Here is an 11,340-nt window from a genome sequence, read left to right on the forward strand (position 1 = left end):
GATGCAAGAGGGAAGAGATATGGGGACATATGTATACGTATAACTGATTCACTTTGTTATAAAGCAGAAACTAAAACACCATTGTAAAGCAATTATACTCCAATAAAGATGTTATAAAAAATAAAAATTACAAATAAACACACCTTTATTTGTGGACATTGAAATTTGATTTTCCGAACAATTTTCATGTGTCATGAAATATTCTTCTTCTTTTAATCCACCCCACCCCACCACTGTCACTCGATAATGTAAAAACCATTCTTAGCTCATGGGTCGTATAAAAGCAGGTGGTGGACTGGATTTTACCTATGGGCCATCGTTTCCTGAAATCTGACCTATTATAATATATTCTATCCAAAACTTTTACCTTGAACGCATCAAGCCTTTAACTATGACCTCCCGTTTTGTAGGAAACACCATGAAGACAGGAATAAACTAAATAACACCATGAAGATGCTACCACACAAATCCAGAAAATCGGATATTCTGTAAGTAGTCTGGTTTCTTTACCAAATGGGGGTCATAAAAAAGGAACTGTGTTAGATGAAAACAGACTTTAGGGACATCCCAGCCACATGTAATTCACGGATCTGGACTGAGTTCTGGCTTAAACAAACTGACCACAAAGGACATGTTGGGATTATTAAAGCCTGAACATTTGAGATGAAAATTTACTGAAGTAGGAAAGGGAGGACTAGTGACGGAAGGAAGCAGGCTACAGACATTATGTATACTACTATCTCCTATTGGTTAAAAAATTTACTTATTTCTAAAAGCGCAGAAGAAGATTTCAAGGCTATACACTGAGGTGTTAACAATGGTGATCTCTTTTTAATTTTTTAAATTTGTGCTTGCTGTATTTTCTAATTTTCGGTTATGCACCTATAGTGATTCTTATAAAAGGTTCATTTTTTTTTTTTTTTTTTTTTTTTTTTGCCGTTACACGGGCCTCTCACTGTTGTGGCCTCTCCCGTTGCGGAGCACAGGCTCCGGGTGCGCGGGCTCCTCAGCGGCCATGGCTCACGGGCCTAGCCGCTCTGCGGCATATGGGATCTTCCCGGACCGGGGCACGAACCCATGTCCCCTGCATCGGCAGACGGATTCTCAACCATTGCGCCACCAGGGAAGCCCTAGAATATTATCTTTTTTAATGGACTTATTAATGTGAATACTACTCCCACTATATATTTATTTGTGTGTGTATATCTTTTAAAATTGTTTATGAAACTCTAAGAAGTTTTAAATTTCTGTATGGTCTAAATACGTCAAACTTACTCTTTTTGCTTTTGGGTGTTTCTCCTATATTTTCAGGTTCTCTTACAGTTTTGATTTTTATGTTTAGATTTTTAGTCTATCAAGAACTGATGTTTCAGGGCTTCCCTGGTGGCGCAGTGGTTAAGAATCCGCCTGCCAATGCAGGGGACACGGGTTCAAGCCCTGGTCTGGGAAGATCCCACATGCCGCGGAGCAACTAAGCCAGTGCACCACAACTACTGAGCCTGTGCTCTAGAGCCCGCGAGCCACAACTACTGAAGCCCGCAGGCCTAGAGCCTGTGCTCTGCAACAAGAGAAGCCACCGCAATAAGAAGCCCGCACCATGCAACAAAGAGTAGCCCCCACTCGCCACAACTAGAGAAAGCCCGTGCACAGCAACAAAGACCCAACACAGCCAAAAATAAAATAAATAAAATAAATAAATTAAAAAAAAAAAATGATGTTTTATGTAAGGCAAGAATCTAACATTACTATTTTCCAAAATGATAGCCACTTGTCTCCATATCATTTATTGAACATTGTTTTCCTCAATGATTTGAAATGCCATCTTATCATTTATATATGTTCCTATGTAAGTATGATACATATGTATGTGTTATAAACATACACAGATACATATATACATATACATAAGTATATATAAAATAGGTTTCTAGATTCTTTAGCCTGCTGCATGTATCTGCATTTCTCTGTTGCTATGCCAGCCCCAAATTGCTTTACTCGCTTAGCTATATAGCCCGTTCGATATCTGGTGGGGCAAACATCATTGTTCTTTTTGAAACTTTTCATGGTTATTATTATAGACTTACTCTGTATGTACAAGGTCCTATTCAAAGAATATTCAATTATCAGGTGACTATAACAAGTAAGATAATCAGTTTCTGTCCAACACCAAAACAAAGTCATCTTCCTTGTTACCTTATAAAGTTCTAGAGCAATGCCAGCAGCCATTTTTCCTCCATAGGACTCTGAGAAAATGTAGAATGGAATCGTCTAGGAAGAAAAGGAATTTACAAAGAATTAAATATCCTGAATGCCTTTTAATTCACACTAATCAATTTCAAATTTCTATTGCATGTAATGGCCAGACAAAACAAATCTGCTTTTGCTGATCTTTCCTCTCATATCTGATTATTATATTTAATTAGAATATTGGCTGCAGGGTCATTTTTTTCAAGCTAAAACCACCTTTAGTGATGACTGAAACGGAAGCCCACAATCTGATCCTTGGTGCAAAAAGGTTTTCTCTGGATTCAGCTAGGCATGTAACTCTTGGGGAAGTTTGAATCTGATGGATGCAGTGCTGTAACTGCTAGCTCCCCTCTGAGCTTGCTTACCTGGAATTCTTTGTGGCATTCAAAGAAAGTCTTCAGGAGAACCATCATGTCTGATGCCACCATGGCCAGGTCTTTGGTGTACGCATCACTCTTGTTCACATAACTGAACCCGGTGCCCACGGGGTTATCCACAAACAGGAGACTGGCCGACTGGAGCTACAAGCCACAGAGGAAAGTCAAATGTTGCAATCAGACAGCCAGTCACCAACTATCTTTTGATCACCTTATATGAGCTCAAGAAAAACCACACACATGAGGATATCAGTGTGGTTATGATCTGTTACTAAAATGGATTAAAAAAAAATCTGGAACAGGAACACAGACTAGTATGGCAAAGAAAGGCAAAGAAAAGGAGAGGCAAGAAGGAAAAATTAACATATACACAGGGATCGAAGCATTTAGGCTATTACTTTCACACACTACAAATGTCCTGAATGTAATTCATTCGTGCAGGTAGAACCATGCAGTGTCAGTCTGAGCAACAGCTCGAAGTAGTGAGAGGTCGGAATACCACACGTCTGTTTTCTTCAAGATGAATCCAGTTTCCACATTGGCCTGGCTTTGCTGAACACTACAAGAACAGAATTTATTCTAATCCCTTTCCCAAAGAGGCTTAGAGTTATAGAATTTTACATCCCAAAGGATCCCTAGTGATGACACACTACAGCCATGTCCTTTCCTGATTAAGACATTAAAGCCCAGAAAGGCCCAGGACTTGTCCAAGGTCACAAAGTTGGATAGGTAATGGCAGCATCAGGACCAAGGCCAGCGTCTCCTCACTTCTTGTTCAGGCTCTCTGCCCCAGTCACATTACCCTATTAGTCGTGGGAGGCTTGGGGACAAGCCAGTGGGGTACTCTGCTACTGGGAGTATGTGAATGTTCTAGGCTGAGGGAACAGCATGTGCAAAGACCCTGAGGCAAGAGTAAGTAAAATGTGCTTAAAGAAGACCAGTATGGAGACAGACAAGAAAATCAAAGGGCTCAAAGGGGATCTTCAGGTGGAGGTGCTCCCGCACTGAGTCTTAGAGGTGAGTATGGTGAGCTAGGTGTGACCGGGTGACCAAAGGAATGAAGTTCAAGCCCAGGAATGGCCCACGCAGAGGCCTCAGGGAAGAGTGCACATGGAGAGAAGCTGGGAGGTGTGGCTAGAGGTAGCAGGAGCCAGTTTATGCCCAGGAATCTGGATCCGATCTTTGGGGAACTAAAAGACGGTAAACTAAGGAGTGATTGGCATTGGAGGGTTTCACTCAAGCACCATGTGGGAAGTGGACTGGGGGTGGGGGGTGGGGCATTTTGAAAGCACCCATGAGAGGCGATGGAAAAGGGGTGGATGCAGAATATTAACAACACTTGGGTATTAAACATAGAGCTACCATAGGACCCAGCAATTCCCCACCCACCGCCAAATTGAAAATAGGGGCCCAAACAAATATTTGTACGCTAATGTTTTCTGCATTATTCACAACAGCCAAAAGGTGAAAACAACCTAAGTGTCCATCAACAGATGGGAGAGGAGCAGAGAAGCACAGAGCAGAGGGTGGCCACCAGCTGGCAGCAACAGCCCCACGCTGCCCACTGGTGTGGTTTTGCCCACCAGTGTTTGGCAGCCTGGAGGAAGGGGCAAGGATGAGGAGGAAGAAGGATGAGGGAACCAGGGGTAGAGGTTAGGTAAGGAAGTGAGGCTAAGAATGAGGGGGCGGGGTGAGACAGACAACTAGAGAGACATCAAAAGGGCAGAGGACAAGGGGTTTGAAGTCCTGAGGAAGACAAGAATCGAAGTAGGAGAGTAGGAGGGGAAAGGACTGCAGGTTGTGGCCAGAAGGTGGGACCCTGGCGTCTCAGATTGCAGGGATGGCCAATATGTGGGTAATGACAAGGTCCAGGGGGTCTGCTAGAGTAGACAGAGGTTTCTGCAGGCAAGTGGAGGGACAGGTCACCGAGTTGGGAAGGTGACCAGTGTGGGATAAGCTGCCCCAAGAAATGGAAGAGGCTGGCCGGAGAGGAAGCCTGTGGACAAGTACGCAAGGTCCCCCTGGACACAGAGGAAGAGGGAGGGGGGGTGGAGGGGGATCGCTCAACTTGTGACGCCACCCAGAATGGGGTAGGGCTGGGTGGGACTCAGCCTGGGGAGGCCACATGGCAGTTTGGGTTTAAGGCCTTCCTCACTGTACCCAAGTAGTTCTTCGTGGTTTGAGATCTCTGTCAAGGGGCCCGATTTCCTCAAAGTTCCCAAATCCAGTGCTGGAACCACCTGGACCACCCTGTGAAAGCAAAAAAAAAAAAAAAAAAACCAAACAAAAATAAAGTCAGAGAAAATGTTAGTCAAACCTTCGTCATTACAACAATGACCCCATTCACTATAAACAATTTATGAGTCAGTGATGGCTGGGTCAACCTTACACACAGGACACAACTGATCCAGGGTCTGCACTAACTAAGCCCCCTAGTAACTGCTCAAGTCCTTCTAAAAAAAGGAAGCAACCAGGCTAAGAGCCCCCAGAGGGAACGTTCCTACCTCTGATTCTCTGAGCTTGAGGCTTGGCCTAACGTGGGGTTTGCTGACTTCAAAACATCTCGTCCAAACCTCTCCCTTCGAAGATGAGGCAGTATGGCCCAGAGAGGGAACATGGCAATTAGGGGCTCCACCAGGACTGGACCTGGGGCCTTGTGACTCTCCCCCACCCTCTCCTCAGTGTCCCTGAGGATTTACAAGGGACCCAGACTGAGGGGCAGTTTGATCAAGATGATCCCCAGGATATAACATAGTAAATGCGGAAGTCCCAGGGCAGGAAGCACTCAATACCATGAGCATCCAAGGCCGGGGTGAGGCAGGATTCTGAACAGAAGCTCAGTGCTGGGCCCCCAGACTATGAGAGGCAGAGGTTCTATGGGTTCTAACGGCTAAGAGAGGGGAGGAGGTCCTTCAGGAGATGGTCAGGGGAAAGGATGGTCAGTGCTTTTCTGGACAAAACCTCAGGGGTCAGCTGAGCCAACAGGATAGGCTGAGGGCCTTGAATAAAAGGATGCTGTCTCCCTGTGCAAGACGGATAGGAAAGGGAGATACGCAAAGATGGAAGGAAACAGCTCAGGCAAAACAGAAGCCAGGGAAATCTGTACAGGGAAATCTAAAGGAAAAAAAAAGACAACATAGAGTCAGGGCTCAGGGGTAACTAAAGGACCCCAACAGAGAGTTTATGAAACTCTTTAATGTTTTGAACCGACACCAAGCTAACTATTATAAAACTGGGAGGTGGGCTTCCCTGGTGGCGCAGTGGTTGAGAGTCCGCCTGCCGATGCAGGGTACACGGGTTCGTGCCCCGGTCCGGGGTGATCCCACATGCCGCGGAGCGGCTAGGCCCATGAGCCATGGCCACTGAGACTGCGTGTCCGGAGCCTGTGCTCCGCAACGGGAGAGGCAACAACGGTGGGAGGCCCGCGTACCGCAGGAAAAAAAAAAAAATGTTGAAATCAGGAGAGCTTCGATTCTAGTTTGTTATGCCAAAAACAAAATAAAATAAAAGCAAGGGTCCTTGAGTGAAAGCTGGGCCCCTTTTTCCTAGTGGACTTACTGGGCTGGGATAGGACCAAAGTGAAAGGAGAGAAGCTGGAATCCTAGAGGTATGGTCTTTGTGGGAGAAATCCCATTCTCCTGTTCTGTTCTACTTGATAACATACCACTGCAAAATCTCTTCGTCTAGAGCTTTGGGATGGGGGTACTGTCATGGCCCGGGACTATGCAGTGACTCTGAAATATGGCAAGTGTGTCAAAGGACAAACTAAAACGCTTAAATGACTTGAAAGTGTACCTAAAGTAGCACACTACATCACTCAGAGCTACTCCACTCAGATGACGTGACCTTGATTCCCAAAGAACTGTCCAGAGAAGTCAGTGCACAGATTCTCAGTAGGCTGCTAAGACAGATCTCCTTTTAACCTGAATTAATTATTTCTTCCTTAATCATACTCTTTTCCCCTTCCCTTGGGCCTCTGAGGAGATGAAGAGCAGGACAGTTAGCCAGTTGATAACCATCAAATAGCATCTCAGCTCACAGAAACCAAAGGTCACAAACTGCACGGTCTTGAGGGGCCAGAAGTACATCACACGGAGCAGAGAGGGCAGGTGGGTCCCCTCCTCCAGAAGCTCCTGCCTGTGTGCAAGAGGGCCCCCACCACTCAGCTCCGGGATAGCAAGTTCAGGCCCCAAGTAATCACATCTCCTGGTTTTTGGAAAAAGGAAGGAAATGTCTTGATTTGTAAATGTTGGCAACTCATTCAAATAAAACAACTGCCCTACTCTGCAATCAACCAGAAGGAAGGTCTGCAGTTTCTGAAATTCAGTGGTTTTCAAATTGTGTTCCAGGAAGCCCAGAAAGTACCTGAGGGGCAGCATGTGACAAAGGGGAGGCTGAATGGGTGGGACTTGGCACTCCCCAACCTCGGCCCCAGCACTTCTTTCTTCTGCTTTGGCTGGTCTGCAAGCTTTCACTTGGGAGTGGAAAAAGTTCTGCTGATTAATAAAAAGTTTGAAAACCACTGAAATCCTGCAGATTAGAAAGCCAAAGCCCAGAGAAGGGAAGTGTCTTGCCACGGCTGTAAGTGGCAGGAAGGCAGAACGGGGCTTGTCCACTGCACGGCTCTCCCTGACAGCCCTGCCACAGCTTCATCTCCAGCCGCCCGGTATGCACAAAAGCTCCCTGGGCCACACAGACGGGTTCTTCTTCTGAGACATTTTCATATCTGCACTCTCGGGCTGAGCCTCACCCCAGCCTTCAAAGAAAATACGTGCGATAATCCCAAGAGAGAAAGGCCCCTCCGTGCAAACTGCTCTTCTCCACTATCTCATCAGAAAGCCTGTATCCACTGGTCTGGAAGGCAAAGCTGGGGGCACTGGGAGGCTGCTTATGAATAATGACATTTTAAAGTGACATTTACATCCCATGGGGGTATCAGGGCGCCCTATTTACTGGTGAGCAACCTGGCGCCCCAGCTGGACCATGCCTACAGCTTCCAGAAGGTGAAGCAAGACTGCGTTCCTCAACCCCTCCCTAGATCTTGGTCTTCCAGGTGGGTGTGGGCCACCTTTGTACAGACATTTTAGGAATGAAAGGAAGGATCCTTTGCCTACCCTCAAATAATTTCCAACCAGTTTCCTGTCTTCAATCCTACCACTAGAGCTCAAGATTAAAATGCAAACACTCTTCAGGGAGAAGGATAGGGCCCAACACTTAATGCTAAGATACAAACGGCTGAGTTCTTTCAAAATATCTGTTTCTCTAAGGGCAAGGAATTCAGGTCTAGGAAAGGACTGGGAGGGGAGGGAGAGGAAGGGCTGGTCAGGGTACCTCAGTCTTTGCTTTGGAACCTTCCAGAAACAATTTCTGTCAGCATATTGTCAAAAGTGTCTTCAGGAGCTTCCTACCGCTGCATGTGCTGGGCTCAATAGAAAAAGACCCCCGTAAAAGGATAGAACCTCTCACTCTCTGATTTGGCTTCCTTGACTGTACCATCGCCTTTGCCTGCCTCAGAAGGACACTGGATCCCCAAGCCTAGGAGAGCCCCAGCTGGCTGCTGGACCACATCAGTTCTTCACTGCTGAGCTGTGAGCCTTTAAGGGCAAGCAAGGTGGTAAGTGGGGGAAACCTGGCCTCAACCTCAGGCCAGGCAATGAAACCAATTTTACCTGAAGCCACATGACCAGGGGCAGTTCTGAGAAGTTCTTGCTGGGGCTGGTGGCATAATAGAGCCACCAGAACATGTGGGCGTCCTTCCGGACAGTCACATAATCCCATACTTCCTTGCCCTCTTTTGTGGGCCAGCTGATGACAGCTCCTGAAACAGAAGCACAATTCGATTTTCTGGAAGAATGTCTATGTCCAGTTAAATTCCCAGCCCAGGAGACATGGCTGGGTTAGGCTAGTGATGATTTGGTTTATACTTCAGACAATTTATTTACTCCAATATATTGTGGAGATAAGAAAAAAAAAAACCCAAAAAACTCAGCTATGAAAAAACATACCAAACTTAATAGTGGCACAGGGGGCTGGAGCCTTTATGTTTTCACCTACACCCTCTGTAATGTTTGGATTTTTAACAGGAAGCATAAAACGTGTTTATAATTCTGTTTAAAAGAGAGAGAGAGATTTACACTTGGGGGGAAAAAGAAAAATCTCAAATTGCAGCATGCTGATTTTTGTTCCTCATTTAATACACGATTAAAGAAGCATCACAAGTTAGTGGGGCAAGATTACTCACTATATTACTCTGGGGCAACTGTTAGATTTTTGAATAAAAAAATAGAGATGTAGGTTCTTTCTTAACACTCTAAACCAAAATAAATTCCAAGTGGATCAGATATTTCAATTTTAAAATTTAGACGTGAAAAATAATATGAAAATAGAGTTGAATGTCTTTTTGACCTCTGGATGGGGAAACGATTAAAGCATACCCTAGAGACTCTAAAACAAAATATCAAGAGTTGAGGACAGAAACTTGTTACATTTCTGTACAACAAAAATAAAAGGCAAAACAACAAAGAAAGATCGGCAACAAATATAAAAAAGGGTATTTCCTTAATCGTTAGACCAACTAAAAAATGCAAGATCCTTGCAACAATCAAGATAGTTGTACAATACCTAGCACTTGCTAGGCCTTCAATAAATGCCCCCGCTCGCCGCAACTAGAGAAAGCCCGCGCGCAGCAACAGACCCAAAGCAGCCAAAAATAAATAAAAATAAAATAAATAAATTTATGTTAAAAAAAAAACGGGGGGGGGGCAACCTATTCGACAACATTTCCCAGACACAAGCCGAAGGGTCATATGATCCCCATTTTACAAAAGGGAAAACAAGTTAGGCAACTTGCCTAAGATCACAAGGCAAGTTTGTGGCCAGTTCGAATTCTCAGTTCTTTACTCACACCAGGGCTCTTTTTGCTTAAAGAAAAGACTGAAAATCAATTTGCAAGTCACCCCATTAAATTTGTTTTTGCCAAAAAGGACTGCGGTGAGGGGACATATTATCTTGCCTGTTCTGATCAGGTAGTGGGAGAAAGGCTTACTCTCAATTAAACGTCCCATTCGTGGTAGGATTTTTCAGAGTCTTTTGGTACCGTGTGTTTCAGCTCAAAATAAAAAGACCTTATAATCTCATTTAGCAGCCAATCACGGCAGGAAAAGGGAGGTGGCCTTAAGATCGTGGAAACCTCATCGATCAGCAGCTTCTCCAAATCTCACCTTTTGCAAAACTGCTTCTACCTACGCGCAGGGAAGAAACAAGGCAGCAGACCACCCAGAGCCAGAAAAAAGTAGAAAAAGAACTTTGAATCAGGAAAAAGAAAAAAAAAAAAAAAAAGAGTGAGGCTCAAAAGCAAAATAATTACGCAAGGTAGAAACAGGGGAAAAGGAATATGCTTTAAAAAGCACAAACCCACTAACAGATTCTTATCCCTAAAGAAGAGAAGGAGGCACCGGCCGCTGAAGCACTTTTGCCCGAACCTACCCGTGCTCGGGCCCAGGAGCAGCAGCAGCAGCGGGACAGCACAACTCCGCGGCGCCAGCTCCATGATGAATACCGCGCGGCAGCATCAGCTACGGGCTGGACCTCGCGCCTCACCACGTGACTGTGGCGGGCTGGGCGAGGCCGAGCCGGGACGGGGCGGGGCCTGGGCGTCGGGGGGGCGGGGCTTGCGCGGGTGGAGCGGCTAGCGATGTCTCGCGCGCCCTCTGCCCAACTGGCCCACTAGGATCCCGGCAACGGCGGTCGGGGTGTTTTTTTTTATTTTATTTTATTTTTTTTTACGGTACGCGGGCCTCTCACTGTTGTGGTCTCTCCCGTTGCGGAGCACAGGCTCGGGATGCGCAGGCTCAGCGGCCACGGCTCACGGGCCCAGCCACTCTGTGGGAATCTTCCCGTACCGGGGCACTAACCCGTATCCCCTGCATCGGCAGGCGGACTCTCAACCACTGCGCCACCAGGGAAGCCCACTCGGGGTGTTCTTTTTGCCCCACTACGTCGTACTTTGCCGTTTTGGGGACAAGCAGAAAGGAAGAGGCGTTTAATGCATTGATTTGACTTGGGTTGTGCGACAGAACTGAGACGATACAGAGAAATAACCACGAGGACCTTCCTGCCCCGCCCATCTGTTCCTTCCCCAACAAAAGACCTGGCATTTCAAACTGCTGCATCTGCCCCAAATCACATTAAACCTGGCCAGCTTAATCTGGAAACTGTGGGATTCCATTTTCATAGATTTGTTCTTAAAATTATTTTTCTTATAAAATTACGAATATAATGGACATTTTGGAAATTTGGGGGGAAAAATTAGATACTACATAAACATTGTTGGCATTTGGGATTTTTTTTCTCTAGTCTTTTACGTCATCTTTTTAAATACGATAATAAAATTTTTTATTGTTTTTTTTCTCGATAATTTGTCATTGGCATAATTCTGTGTTGTTAATGATAGGGATTGAGTAGGATAATCAAATAGTTAGCTTAGAAACCCCGTTAGGGGATTGTTGATAGGGAACTTTAAGGAGCTTGGGGAGACCACAGTAAGATTAATGATCACTCAAGAAAGTAATGGGAAAATCCTGAAAAAATGTGGGCTTGCTTGACTCATAAAGCAGAACAAGTGGCTTAGCATCAAAGCCACATTGGCTTAACAACAAAATAAAGCTAGCTTGATTAGCAACAAAATCATGCAACAGAAGCATGAGACATGCCCCGG

The 11,340-nt window shown here is 45.4% G+C and overlaps 1 protein-coding gene across 3 annotated transcripts in view; it reads right to left on the minus strand.

Annotated features, from left to right (window-relative positions):
• SCPEP1 (serine carboxypeptidase 1) overlaps positions 1 to 10,246 on the minus strand; it is a 67,082-nt gene extending 56,836 nt beyond the window's left edge. For all 3 annotated transcript variants that reach the window (XM_028498689.2, XM_028498688.2, XM_024127895.3), the window contains exons 1-5: positions 10,110 to 10,246; positions 8,294 to 8,442; positions 4,785 to 4,874; positions 2,613 to 2,768; positions 2,194 to 2,268 (exon numbers count right to left, since the gene is read on the minus strand). In XM_028498689.2, the coding sequence (XP_028354490.1) occupies positions 2,194 to 2,268; positions 2,613 to 2,768; positions 4,785 to 4,874; positions 8,294 to 8,442; positions 10,110 to 10,173 (534 nt within the window). In that variant the 5' untranslated portion in view covers positions 10,174 to 10,246. The remainder of the gene's footprint in view (positions 1 to 2,193; positions 2,269 to 2,612; positions 2,769 to 4,784; positions 4,875 to 8,293; positions 8,443 to 10,109) is intronic.
• Positions 10,247 to 11,340: the final 1,094 nt, after the last annotated feature.

Source organism: Physeter macrocephalus, chromosome 14 (assembly GCF_002837175.3).
Source record: "Physeter macrocephalus isolate SW-GA chromosome 14, ASM283717v5, whole genome shotgun sequence".
NCBI lineage: Eukaryota > Metazoa > Chordata > Mammalia > Artiodactyla > Physeteridae > Physeter > Physeter macrocephalus.